The 15,755-nt window shown below is 31.3% G+C and overlaps 2 protein-coding genes across 6 annotated transcripts in view; one reads left to right on the top strand and one right to left on the bottom strand.

Moving 5' to 3' along the window:
- The window catches only part of LOC106793991 (cyclin-T), a 16,979-nt gene extending 5,328 nt beyond the window's left edge, over positions 1-11,651 (bottom strand). Inside the window, exons 1-11 of one of the 4 annotated variants that reach the window (XM_014761338.1) lie at positions 11,520-11,651; positions 11,282-11,421; positions 11,044-11,213; positions 9,872-10,976; positions 7,345-7,549; positions 7,251-7,268; positions 6,979-7,102; positions 6,851-6,896; positions 5,940-6,030; positions 5,610-5,810; positions 2,519-5,473 (exon numbers count right to left, since the gene is read on the bottom strand). In XM_014761338.1, the coding sequence (XP_014616824.1) occupies positions 2,519-5,473; positions 5,610-5,810; positions 5,940-6,030; positions 6,851-6,896; positions 6,979-7,102; positions 7,251-7,268; positions 7,345-7,549; positions 9,872-10,017 (3,786 nt within the window). In that variant the 5' untranslated portion in view covers positions 10,018-10,976; positions 11,044-11,213; positions 11,282-11,421; positions 11,520-11,651. Of the gene's footprint in view, positions 1-2,518; positions 5,474-5,609; positions 5,811-5,939; positions 6,031-6,850; positions 6,897-6,978; positions 7,103-7,250; positions 7,269-7,344; positions 7,550-9,871; positions 10,977-11,043; positions 11,422-11,519 lie in introns of all 4 variants that reach the window. The other 3 variants (XM_014761340.1, XM_014761339.1, XM_014761341.1) reach the window with 3 other exon arrangements.
- A 225-nt stretch (positions 11,652-11,876) lies between these two features.
- LOC106794021 (KAT8 regulatory NSL complex subunit 2) lies at positions 11,877-15,409 on the top strand. 2 transcript variants are annotated; one of them, XM_014761404.1, is made up of 9 exons: positions 11,877-12,283; positions 12,615-12,861; positions 12,962-13,143; positions 13,417-13,585; positions 13,972-14,135; positions 14,232-14,368; positions 14,434-14,556; positions 14,646-14,786; positions 14,862-15,400. In XM_014761404.1, exons 1-9 carry the CDS (start codon positions 12,259-12,261, stop codon positions 14,916-14,918), a joined length of 1,245 nt encoding a protein of 414 aa, XP_014616890.1. In that variant the 5' UTR covers positions 11,877-12,258; the 3' UTR covers positions 14,919-15,400. The 2 variants fall into 2 exon arrangements, with proteins under 2 accessions (XP_014616890.1, XP_014616889.1); XM_014761403.1 differs by having other exon boundaries at positions 11,879-12,283; positions 14,879-15,409.
- Positions 15,410-15,755: the final 346 nt, after the last annotated feature.

The raw sequence follows: 15,755 nt of genomic DNA on the forward strand, positions 1-15,755 counted from the left end.
AATATAATTAATTGTAAGTACTCTTACGAAAACAACCAGAAGGGAAAAAAGGAGAGAAAAAAAAAAAAAAAAGAAAAAAAAATCTTATACGCAATAGTACACATGACTATTCTACAATACATTTATCATCTAAAAATAATCTATATGTTATGTATTTGAACATTTAAATAATCTTTTTACTAATTACGATGTCCCGTTTCTCTTTCTCCTACCATGCTTAAAATGTTTGTAGAAATACTTTTTCATGATACAATAAAAAGAAAACAAAAAAAATTTGGAAATTTCTTAATTATTAGCTTCTTTGCAAATTAATTAAGAATGGACACTAACAATGAACATAAATTGATAAAACATACAGGATTCGGTATTTAAAACTTGGAAAAATTAAATTGGATTGGAATTAAAAAAAATTGTAAGTTACTAAAAAATATTCAAACTTTCTTTTGATGATCAGTTAGTTAATCAATGATTTACTAGTTTTAACTTTCATTACGTACCGATAATTTTTTAAATAAATTGTTGTGGCTTAAATGACCTATTAAAAAACTATCTAATTCCTTTTTTACGCTGAATTTACTAATTATTGTATATGTAATGTATTTCTTACAACATTGTCTTGTTTGATGACCCTCGATGCTAGCAAAAAAAGAGAAAAATGTATCCATTAAACACAATCAATATTATTCATAATTCGTAAGTATTTCATCAATAATAAGCTCGTTAATTCTTCTTGAATTATTTTTATCGACCTTTTTTCATACCCTCTATGATCAAAATATTAATATCAATAAAGAATTTAAGGAAATTCTAATTATTTCTTTCTCCCCTGTTACTTACATAGATTTTAAAACTTCATCGACTATCTATTGTTATGTAATCAATGAAAAATAAGCACAAAATGAAATAAACCTGTAATATTACTACAGATTTCTGGTATCTGGCAGTGTTTGGTATGTTATAATATTTTAAAACTTGTGTTACGATCTTATTACATACAAAAAAAGAAAAGAAATTTAAAAGAAGCAAAAAAAAAAAAAACTAAAAAATAAACAAAAACCCCAAAAGAAAGAAAATGAATTTAAAATGAAGCTAAAATTAAAATCAAGTAATTATATCAATTTCATCATTATCACGACCAACAAGTAATTATTTATCAACGCAAACATGAATTTTTTATTGCAAAATATCATCGAAAACCTAATGTAAAATGTTCTTCTTCTAAAGTATTTTTTTTTTTCTTTTTTTAATATTCGGTATTCATGTTTGCTGTTATATCTTTAGGAAACTTTCCATCGAATGAAATCCCACTTTTGTAGTTATCTACCCATTGTTGTCAATGTTTCTTTGAATGATTATCTTCAAATCGAATAATAATCATTTGTCTTTATATACTTTTAATGAAAAAGTCATATATATGCTGGCAGATTATTCTAAAAAGATATACTCTACATGTACAAAAGTGGAAAGATATAGATGTGGTAGTATATAACAGTAGGTAAAAGATATCGTACGATGCCATGCTGCTACATCTACCATTCACAAACTTTAGGAGAATCAAAGGATGACAGAGGCAAGCAGAAGATTTACTGCTTCCATAAAAAATGACAGAAAATTTCTACAAAATAATTATCCGTGCTATGCCGTGATCCTAACATAGATACAATACCGTAAATAAAAACGAAATAGAATAAAATTGGTTAAAAGATATGATATCTTCAATCTTACATAAGATAATGAATAGAAGTAATACGAAATATATCAAAGATATATATAAAAAAAATATCCGAGCCTTCGATTAAAAAGCTTTTACTGACAAGCACGGATAACGGATTGAAAAAAAAATTATTTTTTTTTATGAATAAATCACTAACTCATAAAGATATCAAATCCACTACAAGATAAGAGACAAAATTGAGTGCAATCGTAACTACTCTGGGGGTGTTGGTGGTGGTGGTGGTGGTGGTGGAGGAGAATTCGGGGGTGGTCCGGTTGGTAACGGAGGTGGATCATTGGATACTTGTTGAACAGGCACATTCGATTGATGAGTCGGTTGTACGACCATAATGGAAGTCTGACGAACATTGGGAGGTAAAAAGGGTGGTGGAACAGACGTATCGATGACACCGTCCGGTGTCATTATAACATTACCTACCGGATACATGGGGTACTGCTGCTGATATGATTGGTAATAATTTAAAGCAGGTTTATACATGTATCCGGTATTAGCAGTAGCAGCGGTGGCGGCGGCGGCGGTGGCAGGAGTGTATATCGAGGGCGGTGGATAATTTGCAAAGTTAGCAAAACATGAGTCAACTTGAACAACATGAACAGCCCTGTTGTAGGTATTAGCATGATTGGATGAAGGGTGTTTTGAAGGATGATGGACATTGGTTTGATTATAGGGAGTATCTTGCTGATAGTAGCTGTCTCGTTTACCAGCTATACCAAAATTGCCAGCCGATCTTGGTGGTGGCCCACCCTTGACATACTGGCGGCCGCCCCTACCACCTCCACGTACCTTGTTATTGCTGCCTGAACTATAGTGCCTGCCATTCTGCCTTTCTCCGGAACGGTATTGACCGTGACCACCGGCAACCATTGATGAAACCTGCTGTGACTGTTGTTGTTGTTGTTGCTGTTGTTGTTGTTGCTGTTGTTGATGGTGGTGGTAGTGATGATAGTGCTGTTGTTTTTTTGCTGATTGAAGCACGTTTGATGCGCTCTCATTGGCATCGGTCCTTTCTCTTTTCCGACTTTCACCAGAATAGTCCGGCACACTACCAATTGTCGAGGCGCTTGTCGTCGTTACTGGTGCACTACCCGTCGAACTTCTCCAGATTGCGTCCGTTCGTATTTTCATTTTTAACGGTGCTTGTGGCACTGGTTGAGCTTGTGTACCTGGTATACTTTCAGCACTCTTCAGTCGATCTTTCAAAATTTTTAATTTCAAGCCTGTACCTTGAGGTGATTTGTTTTTCTCCGGTATAACAACAGTACCACCACTTGTAACAGCAGTTTCACCACTGAGATTTAACTTCTCTTTGGGTATTGTTATTTTGATAGGTGCGGCTGATAATGTCTCCTCATTTTTCTCCTTGTCTTTTTCACGATGTTTCTCCTTGTCCTTATCCTTGTGTTTATGTTTATGCTTTTCTTTGCTCTTCTCTTTATCCTTGTGTTTGTGCTTTTCCTTTTTCTTTTTCTTTTCACTTTTATGATGTTCTGTTCTCTTCTCTTCAGTCACTGCTGCCACTACTGGCTGTACCGTCGTTGTTGGTACAGTTTGAACTATTCCATCTGTATTACTCTGCACCGGAGCAGATAGAACACTGATGTCAACCGTTGAAACTACTGACGTTTCAGTCATTGACGAAGGCAGTGTCATACACTGTGTTTGTACTGCTAATTGACTATTAGGAAGTAACAATGAATGAGATGTTATGGGCTGTTGTTGTTGATGCGACTGTTGATGTTGATGCTGAATTGTCTGTGCTTGTATTTGTAATTGCATCTGTGATTGTTGTTGTGATGACTGTTGAGACTGTTGTTGCTGCTCTTGCTGAAGAACTTGCTCTTGATGTGCCTGTTGTGATGTTATTTGACTAAATTGCTGCATACCCTGCAGTAAAGATGGCAATGGAGCTAAAGGTTCTTGCAATAGAGCACTTATACTTTGAGCTGATTTCATTGGTGACAAATATTCCATTTGCACTTGCTGAGTCTCAATACCTGCATCTAACCCATTTGTAGCCATAGTAGCTATAGTACCAAAACGAGAAATCACAGATTCTGGTTCAAATGGTTTAATTAATTCCGGTGGTTGTAATTCACTAGATACCGAAGTACTTCTACCATTCGATGAAGAATTATCTCTAATTGGCTGGACAATCTCTGGTACTCTACTATGCATCTTTATGACCTCTAAATTTGATGTTTCCTCTATTTTCCCTTTCGCTTGGGATTCATTCTCACTAGAACTTATATTTCGATGTCTTTTATGAGACATCCCTGACAAATCGCTACCTGAACGCTTCATCGTCATCAAATCAGTTTGATGTAAATTTGGTGGACTCGTGAATGATGTCGCCAAATTAAGACCGGTTAATGTCTCTGGTGCACGGTCTTGTTTAGGAACTTTAACGGCCGAAGGTGGCGTTTTTTGTTTCGATTTAGGCCTCTGAGAGTGAGACTCTCGACTGGTTTGCACTTTTTCCGGGCTAAACAACGATTTGTGCTTGGTCACTGGTGTTGGCAATAAATTTTGTTGTTGATCGATCATTTCGTCATGTCGCGGTCGTTTTTCAGCTTTTGGGTCATCTATGTTATTCAAAGGCGTTAAACACGAGGATTGAGAGTTTCCATTCTTGATGGAATCTTTTAATGTTTGCGAAACACTGTAAGCAGAATGTTGACTTATCATAGACTTAGAAGATATGCTTTTCTGAGGAATTTGTGATAAAGAAGATGCAAGGGTATTTGGAGATTTTTCTTGAGTGAATGTATTTTGAGGCATAGCAGTTGACTTCATATCACTTATGAATGCACTGGTGCTTCCCTGTGGTTTATCCGGTTGACTATATTTACCATGATAAGAGGATTTTTGTATATTGACAGCATGTTGTACATCCAATGCTGGTTTTGGATACAGTAAGGGTTTTTCTATAAGTTTTCTTACTTCTTCGGATCTCTGTTCCAAAGAATCAGATTTCCGTTGTCTATCTCTTGACGAGTCAGGATATTTATTATAAACTTTCTGTTCTCCGTCTTTTTTATGATCTACAGGTTTATGCCTCGGATCATAGACCCTTTTGTCGTGTGGTTGATGTTTTCCATCGATTGTACTTAACCTCTGTAAATTGTGATTATTATTACTGAGATTGTCTTGTAATGTAGCAATGTCAGATCTGTGTGATGTATTATCTGGTAAAGCATTGTCTACATTTACATCTTTTGTTTGATGTAGAATATGACCGTGAGAGTGCACTGAACTATTAGTATTTGAACTACTGCTAGAATTGTATTCCCTTGCTATCCTCTGTCTACTAGGATCGCGATTAGATTCTCGTGGTTGGTTGCCGGTAGAATGTCTTTGCTGTACTGGTTGATTAACTTTTATCTCTTGTCTATGATGATGATTATGATGCAATGTAGATTTTTGCCCTGGTGGCACGGAATGCTTATTAGGCATGCTGGTTCCAGGCACAGGTTTATGATGGTGTGAAGAATGATGCTTATTAATGTCAACTGCATGACTTTGACTACTCGTAGATGGAGTTGGTGCCTTTTCTCTCTCTAAACGTTCACGTTCTTTTTTCTCTTTATATTCACGGTAATCAACAGGTGGTCTGGCATTTGTTGAAGGAAGTTGTCTCCTTTCCTCTTGTCTTTCGGAATGATGCGGCCGATTAGAATGAAATGTTGGTCCTCCTTCAGCCGCAGATGCTGGAGATTGAACTTTTCGTGGTTCGGCATCCTATAAAAACATCAAATATTTTTTATTGAAATATATTCCATTGAAAAGAACACATTTGTAAAATAGCATAAAATTTAAACGAAAATAATATCCTTCTTTCATTTACAAAAATAAATCATCGTATAGAAATACTTACAAATAATGAATTATTAGATACATTTTGATGATTTATACTCGGGCTTTGATTAGCGGAAATGCTCATAATTTTTCTTTTCAATCTTGATGGACATTTATCAAATATATGTAGAAATTCTGCAGTAAGTTGTTGGAGCAGATCTGAAGTAACAGTTTTATCAACGTACCAGAACCAATGCCTCCCTTCATTACTTTGAGGTATCTGTAATAAAAGAAATACAGATAATAATATATCTCACATTTTTCCTTCGTTATATAAAAACAAAGTACAGTTATTTCATATGCAAATAGATAGCTAAAGTAAAACAATGTAAAAATGTATATATATTACCTCCCAATTGGACCATTTGCATGCTAAATGAATGCAGAAACAGGCGACTACTGTAGGTTTGTATTGCAGACACATGGTTGTTAAATGTAAGCTAAAAAAAATAATAATGCTAATTAATTTTCAATAATTTTATTATTATAAAAAATACTTTTCAAATAAAATGTCATGTCATGTACTAAAAAACTATGTTAAAAAGTAAAAATAACTTGGAACCATATTATAACATAATTAACTTATTTAAAAATCATACATTTTATTTGAAAGTTATTTCTATTTGAAACAAACTCTACTGAGTCAGAATAAATAATTATATCATAATATTACATTTTTTTGCATTTTTGTTTATGCTCTATATAATAATATCTTATATAAGTAAAACTGCCATATAACATGATACAATATCACATGTGTGCTATAAGAGTACAATGATTTAAAAAATAAAATGTATTATTATCATTTAATCTTTAGATTTCCTCAAATGTCAAGTTACATGTAATTATAGTTTCTACCAAAGTCATTTCTAAACATTTCTACAATAATTAATTTACCTTCGTGTCAAAAAATCCATGTACGTACTTCATAATATATATAAAACACGTTTTGAATAATTAAATTCTATTTAAAATCAGACCTTTTTTCTCCCGTCAAACAACAATTCCACTTAAAGATACTACTTGTATGTAAAAGGAAATGTACATATGTATGGAGTTTAATTAAATAAAAATTATATAGATATTTTTATTATTTTTATCAACTATCAGTTATTGATTTCCAAATATGTTCATCTCACTTTTAATATTATAATAGATAGAGTAATCATGAAAGTGGTTATTGTTGACGAACTTGACATGGAAATACACTTTCTATCAATAAATATTTAATTGATAAAAAGAGAAAAGAAATATATAAACCTGTTAGATGCCATAAAATAGGACGTCTGAGCTAGATCTTTGCTTGCTGAAAAATAATAATCATTTATTAATAAAATACAAATCAACATAAAAATATAATTTACCAATAAACATAAACGTGAACATACCCTTGACAAGTTGACAACATCGAACAACATGTGTGTGAGGATGATCAATAGCAACATCAAACCCTAATGTTTGTAACAGGACATTTTCATTGAATACCAAATCTTGAGCTTGTTCAAGGTATTGCTGCAATAAAATTATACTTGTGAATAAGTGGAAAGTAAAAAATAAAAAAAGGATATTAAAAATGAATGTAATAAGATTGTTACAAAGAGAATGACGATTTAACGAACATGTTACTATTTATATTTGGATAACAAATTTAAATACCAACCTCAGATCTATCGGGTGGCTGATCGTTACAAAGAGAATGACGATTTAACGAATACGTTACTACTTATATTTGGATAACAAATTTGAATACCAACCTCAGATCTATCAGGTGGCTGTTCTCGGTGTAAGCACATGTATGCCATTTTGATGACATGTTCTAGTTTGCGTGGTTGTTCTTCAACTTTCGCTGCTAAAAACAGGGCTGCTGCAGCAATGGAATTTCTGTGAAACTGTGATAGCGAATGGAATACGTAAAACCTGTGCATATAAACTATTGCAGTGTTGATGCATAGTTGTGTGCTATATATCTAAAGTTAAGAAAAATTATGTTTTCCGTAATGCCTATTTATAAACTCATCACTTTTCATTAATTTTAATAAAAAAAAAAAACATTGTATCTGATAAGTATCAGAGTCTTAACATGTAGTACCAACCAAAACTATATAAGTGCATATATATATATACGAGTATATAAATAATAATAGTAAAAGAAGTTGCGAGAAAGATTGTATCAAATTACTAAGCTTCTATAGCAAATCAATGAAAGTGAAAAAATCTTTGACTTTATCAAATTTATATCTAATTGTATACATTGCTAATATTAAGCACTTAAATAACGTTATATTTTATAAATATAGCAGAAAATAAAATAATATATCCAAAATACTAATATGATAAAAAAATTTTTAAAGGATTCGATACGATAACATCTTAAAAAAATAAATGATGCCATTGATATTTACTTTTTATATATTTAAAAGGATAGTTTAAACCCCAGAAACTATGGAATTAATATTATATATAGATTATTGTATTATACTAAATCATAACGCTAAGAAATACAATATATTCGTTTATATTAAGAATAATTTATTTAATCTATATATGTATATATATATATGTATGTAATATATATACATATATATATTACATTTTTAATATTTCAAATTATTTCAGTATAATAATGAAATTAATTTTCTATTTAATCTATTATATAGATCTAACAAATTATAAAAGTACTCATAAAGAAATGAAAAAATGTCTAGGTAATCGCTATTCTGAATGTTTAGAACTTCTTCAATCTTTTATTACGTACAGGTTTGATTTCATCGATAAAAAATTTTCTAAGAAGTAAACAGCAATATAATAAACATTTCAAAAACTTATTAAAATGCATTTACTGTTTTATATTTTATAAAAATTAGAAAATAATACAGTTACTTTAAAATGTAAATACAAAACTGTAGCATAAATATTTAATTTGATACTATCAGCTCGTTTACATCGAATGTTAATACAATACATTTACTTAAGAGTGAAACAATAAGTATAGTAAGTTATACGATACAAAACTGAAATTTTGTTCTACTTAATAACGATATATAAACAAAGAATTGTTATAAAATATGACGCTGTGTTTAATCCATTGTACCAATCTAAGAAAAAACTTAATGCAAACTATTTCCGACTTAGAATGATTCTATGAAGAAAGTGTTAGTATAAGTATTCAGAAATTGGTAAAAATATTTAGAGTACTGCGCTCAAATTTATTTTCAAAGTAAAATATTCATATCGTTATCATTTTTCCTATTGTATAGTTTAAGATTAAGACAAATTTGATCGTTCTTTGAGACTTGTAGTTATACTTCTTCGTAGAATTAAATATTCCTTAATCTTTTTCAATAAATCATATGAATGTAATCTAAAAAGAATCTATCTCTATAGCATAGAAATTTCATCGACATGTAAGACAAATAATAGTATAAGATTGAACGATTAGCAATGGTGATATTTCTATCGAAGAAACATTAATTAGCATTAACTTTAATGATAACAATAAAATAAATAAAGAAACTATTAGATGATTAAACATAGACGCTTAAGAAAGTTAGCTCGATTGAATGGTAAAAGGAACCGATAAATCCTGCTCGCAATCCTTCTTGCATCTTAAAGACAAGTGTAAAACAGCAGCTGTGGTAGAATAGAATTAAAAAGTCCATACTTGCATAAGGATAAAACAGCAAATACATAATCATTGGTTGGTACTACTGTTAAACTTGGTCCAGGACAAACAATGTAATCTCAACGTGGCCTTGTTTCATGCCGTTGCTTTTAATTTCGCATGATCGTTGAGAAAACTCGATGATATAACCAATGTTGTATTAACAACAATCACGACAAGACTGATATTCCGCGCATATCAAGAAAGAGAAGAAAAACAAAATAAATATCTCGCGATAGGCAAAAAATTTCAATATGGATAAACAAGGCAAAGAAGAGACTAGGATGCGTGACCTCCGTACTCTCGCACGTCACACACATGTTTATAACACGTCGCATTTCACGAGTTCGAGGGAATTCGCGAGGGGGGAAAAGAAACAGTCTCGTCGCATCGAACGAAATATTCAATGAATCGACGTATCGTTAACTTTATCGCTATGAGAAATAAATAAATCGATAAAAAAGATAAACTAAGATTCGTGGAGTAGACAAAATATAGGGAAAAGGGTATAAGATGTATATAAACCGATAGAACAAAACTACACGCATAAGAGAAGAGAGGAGGTGCGGAGTCGAGGGGGCAAAGGAAAAAGCACGCAATCATTTTTCTATAAAGGATACACAACGAGTCGCTGGCCCATGTCCTGGATGAAATTGGCGGCCTGCTGCCTGTAACTTAGTTCTTTATCTGCATCGATGCCGCATCTTCTGCTCGGCGTGTTTGTTAGCTGTTCTTTCGTAAAATACCATTTTTCGTCAGCCGCCATTTATATGTACACACAACTCGGGCACTAAAGCAATGCAGCTGACTTCACGTCGTTAGCTTAGTCGCGCGTGGTGGACGACCCAATGGCGTCAAATTCTGCGATTTTTAGGTTGTATATCGAAAGTCGAATTAAGATACGTGTCCAGCTTCACGTTACTTAAAACGAATCGCGAGAAATCACACGCGCATAGGCGCCAAAACACGGTTCGAATGTTCTAATATTTCCACATGTTCACTCTTTGAATACTTGCACTATATTACTCACCAAATCATTTACTACTATCCCCACCCCCCCAACACCACACTATTCCACGTTATCACTTTATGCCTTCGAAGAGATAAACAAATATTTTGATTCTTCTAATTTAGAAAGTATATATTTAATTTACTTTTAATAACGTACCGTCAATTACACATCTTAATAAAACATGGTTAACCGTTCGTGATTTTATTCGTCGTTACAAATCTCTTCTTCCGTTTCACTGGAAAATGTATTCAATTCGAACACTTTTTCTATCATACCGTCGAATGTGGATCTTTATACGATAATATTCCGATGTTCTTATTTCCTTTTGAATGTTTAATGGAAATTAATGTTCGATATATTCCATCGACGATGTTCTAATCTTCTTTGGAATAAGAAAAGTAAGTAAGTCTTCACAAATTGTGTGTGATTCCGTTGATAGAACTTACTCGAACTCTGCTACAAACGAAATGAATCTCCTACTTCCGTCTACGGGTAAAGAAATACTACTATGGAGGTAGAATTCTTTCCGTAGAATTGTGAAAAAGAATATTGTATTTTTAAGAAAATTTTTTAACCATGACGGCAGATAGTTTTGAATAGCTTACTGAGACAACAATTTTCTATATACCATTTGAGAACCATTATTCGGCCCTTCCTTTCAAGCGCATTTTGAAACATATGTTTCGAAATAATGGAAATTCTCTGAATCATTCCTAGATAAAAATGTATTCATATAAACTGTGACCTGAACTGAGCCATTCATATAAACTAGAAACTGACCTGAGCTATTCGTAGGGTTTATTTTTCAATCCTATTGTTATTTTTCAATACATTTTATTCCTTGGAAAGATTGCCTATAGTTTTTAGCATTCCAAACCCCTAGAATCCCTTATTTTCAAAAGAAACTTTCACTTCGGTCCTCGTTCGTTCGTTTGTTTGGAAATTTTTTTCTTCAGGAATTTGATTTCTTCTTAGTTTAATTCTTAATATTCCAGTTATTTTATAAAAAAATCGTTACCTTCGGCCGTCAGCCATTTGTTTCTTCAAAAGCTTATTTTCTTTTGAATAAAATATAGCGTTCCTTTCAAGAAATACGCAGGGAAAGAGAGGAAGATAGAGATAACCTCGTAGCATGGCTTTCCAAACACATTCTTTTAACTGCAACGTTGAGGAAAATATTAGCGTGACAACCTATTCCGTAATAGTGTAATATATTGACGGTATGTTTTTGTATAATTATTATTGATAATAATTACCGTAGAAAAAACGATCGACTTAAAAATTTGCCTCAATTTATTCTTTCACGACCGCGTGGATTATCTAACCACCTGGATGTGTCAACACCCAGCTATTCGATCAAGAAATCTTATAGCAGCCAACTTCACGGCACGAAAATGTTCTCTTATATTATTTTCTCTTGAACTTTGTACTTTTTTCTTAATTATGTTTTTATTTACTTGTTTCTATTATTTTCCCTTAAATTTGTCAACAACTCTTCTTTATTCGTTTTTATTTCTAAGATAGATCGTAAACATACAATAAACGTCGCATAGTTTCGTGTGTTAGTAGTTATTCGAATTCCCGGAGATGACGTCATTTCTGATATGAAAAGTAAATAGTTGTATAGATGAATACAATCCTTATCGCAAAGTCCATCTATTGTGTTCTGATAAACATTGTAATTATAAATCTATTAAGATTTTTGAACGATGACTCATCTCAATGACCAATACGATTGTTTGTGTTACAAAATAAACTCTACTTTGAACTCGGAAAATAATAATCAAATCGTTAGTATTACCGTTGACTTTCTCTCTTACGAAAGTCCACTTTGACCAAGATAAGCGTGGGACAAAACGGAATTTTTTCTGAAGTATTTCGATTTACCGTTTAATTGGTGCTTCAATATCATCGTGAAAAATATTTGTTTATTGTATCATTCTATAAATATTTGTGTGTAGCATCAGTGAAATTTCATTAAACACTTTCTACAAAATGGCGATGAATTCTCACACCGAACGTATGTATTTGTCGAACATTTATTATCAATTTTTTTCATTCAAATTATTTTTGAAAAGTATCTCTTATATTATGCTCATATAACTAAGAGGTTCAGAAATGCAATATTTTATATCATAAAATTTATCGTTTATGCACATTTTCTATATATTTCTACCTAGCTTGTATGTTATACACCATCTTTATATTGCGTTATGGCGCTAAATTTGAATTCTGTATTGAAATAAAAAAAGTATGAATGAAACTAAAAAAATTATTGAAAGATTAATGCAAAGATTAATTAAAGATTCTTTTTTACAAATAGAATCTATTGTTCATTGAAATGTTTTCAGAGCGAGTTATGTTTCGAATTCCAAAGTCTACAATGTCTTCTTCAACAACAAAGCCATCTACTAAAACACGTAAATGTTTGTATGGATCGTTTGAATGTTTACAACCGTGTCATGAAGGATATTCATACTGTTTGAAGCATATTCTTGAAGATCCAAATGCTCCTTTTAAACAATGCTCTTTCATTTATAATTCTAATGGAAGAAAATGTCAAAATCCGGCACCAAAACTTGATAAAAGAGATATTTCGTAAGTTTGTTTTGTATATACTAGTTCTATTAATAAAAGCTCATATTATGTTCATCGTAGATTAAGAAAAATATTGATAAACAAAACTTTTTTTCATTAGTTATTGCATGGAACATACTAGGAAAGCACAAATTGCCCGCATTAAGTCGACATCACGTCATTCATTACCACAAACACCTGAAATATTGCTCCTAAATTTGAGCCACTATGTGAAGCCAGCTGACTCGAGTACAGAAGATACAGAAGATGAAGAAAATAAAGTTAAAGCATTAGATCCCTTTAGTAAGTATTTTCATGACTTAATTCTTTGCACTCAAAGATTTTTTTACTCGTATTATTAGCTATAATATACAATATTTTCCTAAAAAGATTTAATTTATAATTTCTTAGAAGAATAAATTAAGTTATTATGATTTGTCATTATGTTATGAACTGGAAATTATTTGTATTTGTGCAAACTTCGTTCTTTGCATTGAAATAATTAATCGTATGCATGTCTTATAAACTAGATTTAATCTAATACATAATATATAGATATCGAACTTTTATTTTTAGACGAAATCGACGCTTATAGAGTAAACGCAAGTGGGTGTGATATTTTAGATTATGCTAGCTCCTCCGATAGTGACGTTGAACCTACAACAGTAAGTGATACTTTAAAAAATGCTTGTCTCGATGACAGCGATAATGAAAGTTTACATAGCCCACAGGAAGATCCATTGAAGTAAGTTTATGTTGGTATGTTTAAGGATCAATCTCTTTACAAGAAGATCTATTATATTATGCACGCTAGCATGCTTCAGCTTGTGCCATCACCTATCGATTTATATATTTTACTGTTAAAATGTGAAATATATTAATTCATGAAATAACTATACTCACCTGTTAAAACACTTAGTTATTTCGTAAATTAATTGAATTTAACACTTGCACGGTAACACGTATATATATCTAATAGATTAAACATCTAAATTTATTTTTTATATCATCTTTTTTAAACTATAGTTAATTACTTGTATTTTTGTTGACTTCTATCATTTCCTGGTAGTAGCTTTATGCAAAGAATAAGATACTATCTACGTGTTAAATTATTAGTATTCATTTTTTAAGGCATGCTGGGATATTTACTGCAGAGGAAGTTATCTATATTGCTAGAGAAAAATTAATACGCCTTCAGTCTCTTTACATTGAACAATTTAGGAGATTACAATATATATTGAGAGAAAAGAGACGTAAATATTTACATGCTTTGAAAAAAGAAAAAGAAACTGTATGTAAGTAAATGAAACAATGAAAGTTTTGTAAAGCTTTAAACAGATAGAAAATATACAACAATAAAAAGTTAAATGAAATATTAATTACCTATACAGGTAGTATACATGATCAACCTAAGAAAACGGCTAAGGAAAAGAAGATTTATGAGAAATTGAAAGCATTAAATCGATATCATAGACGTAGCGGCGTAGAAGCTGTACTTTATAGAAAATCTGTAGAGCGCCGAGCACAGGTAAATCAAATATTTTTAATAAAGATAAAATTTCGTAAAGTTAATTATAAATGTTAATATTTTAGGTATCAGAGGGACCAACCCAAAAGCAACCGAATATATCCAAATGCATATTTACAGAAGGCGGTGTAAAATGTGGCGAAAGAACACTGCCTTCTGCTAAACACTGTCGTAAACACATTCTTAAAGTATTATTTTAATCTTAACTTCATTTAACAAATCATAGAGTTGCAATAATAAAATGATGATAAAAGAATCATTTACGTTTCTTTTTCAGGATCAACATCAAGTTCTATTCAAAGCTTGCGGCGCGGTGCACGCCGATATTGAATGTCATGAGCCTATACCAGTCATATATGATTCTAATTGTATATTCCATATGAATTTACCGCCGCAATGTAAATTAGAGCCGATGAAAGTAAGCTGATACTATAAATTAATATTAATACTCTCTAGCAATGTATTTATTATAGTTTATATTTTTATCCTAAAGGATATTTTTCTTATTAGTTCGAAGAAGAAAAATCCACCACACAAGAACTTTCAATGATTGATAATCAATCCATGGAAATTGATGTAGTTGGGGAAACTCAAGAAATAGATCCAGACGACGATATGGCTGGATTAATGAGAGAAATGAACGATACTAGTCATATAAAACCATCGTTCAATGAAAGTTTGAATAGCGAAGCTAGTACTGATACAGCATTCAGTTTATCAGCTCAAATGAGTGATAGGGATGAACTAGTTTCCATGTGACATGATTTTTTATATTAATTCGAGGTCATTATTGTATCATATAACATTCATATTAAGCATATATTTTGGTTTTACCCTTTATAATTAATGGCATAACAATTTGATTTATTTAAAAGCGAACAAGCTCTTACGTTTCAACTTAAATCATTGATTTTATTAGCAGCAAATGTTGTTTACATTCACTACTAATTTTGTACAGATTTCTATCGATAAGTATAATTTTAATAAGTGTATATATAATTAATAAATATGATAATAAATTATTACAAATGTGTATTACAAGTTAAATTTAATTTTAGCTCTGGTATTTAATCTCAATTTCGATTTTTGTATAAGACGTAAAAGAAAGAAAGTACCTTTCTTTATCAATATATTTGTTTTGCGTGTTATCTGTGAAATGTGAGTATATTATATATTCATTTATTACTTATATATATATACACACATACACGTACACTGATTTAGATACGTTATCTATCTTTATATATATATATATATAAGTGATGTTACAAATTATTAAATAATTTTACCATAAAACTCTTGTTGAAGCTCTAATTTGTTTAATTAATTGTTTGCATATATTCAAACAGATCGCTTTATAAAACGATTAGGACAATTCTATGAAAAG

Source organism: Polistes canadensis, unplaced genomic scaffold (assembly GCF_001313835.1).
Source record: "Polistes canadensis isolate GaletaPanama2010 unplaced genomic scaffold, ASM131383v1 scaffold_21, whole genome shotgun sequence".
Classification (NCBI taxonomy): domain Eukaryota; kingdom Metazoa; phylum Arthropoda; class Insecta; order Hymenoptera; family Vespidae; genus Polistes; species Polistes canadensis.

What these genes read in the sequence shown, in the direction of transcription:
- LOC106794021 (XM_014761403.1), top strand. Translation starts at nt 12,259, where the DNA reads ATGGCGATGAATTCTCACACCGAAC. An exon ending in CCACAGGAAGATCCATTGAA is followed by an intron (nt 13,586 to 13,971) that starts GTAAGTTTATGT and finishes TCATTTTTTAAG; the next exon opens with GCATGCTGGGATATTTACTG. An exon ending in CTGTAGAGCGCCGAGCACAG is followed by an intron (nt 14,369 to 14,433) that starts GTAAATCAAATA and finishes TTAATATTTTAG; the next exon opens with GTATCAGAGGGACCAACCCA.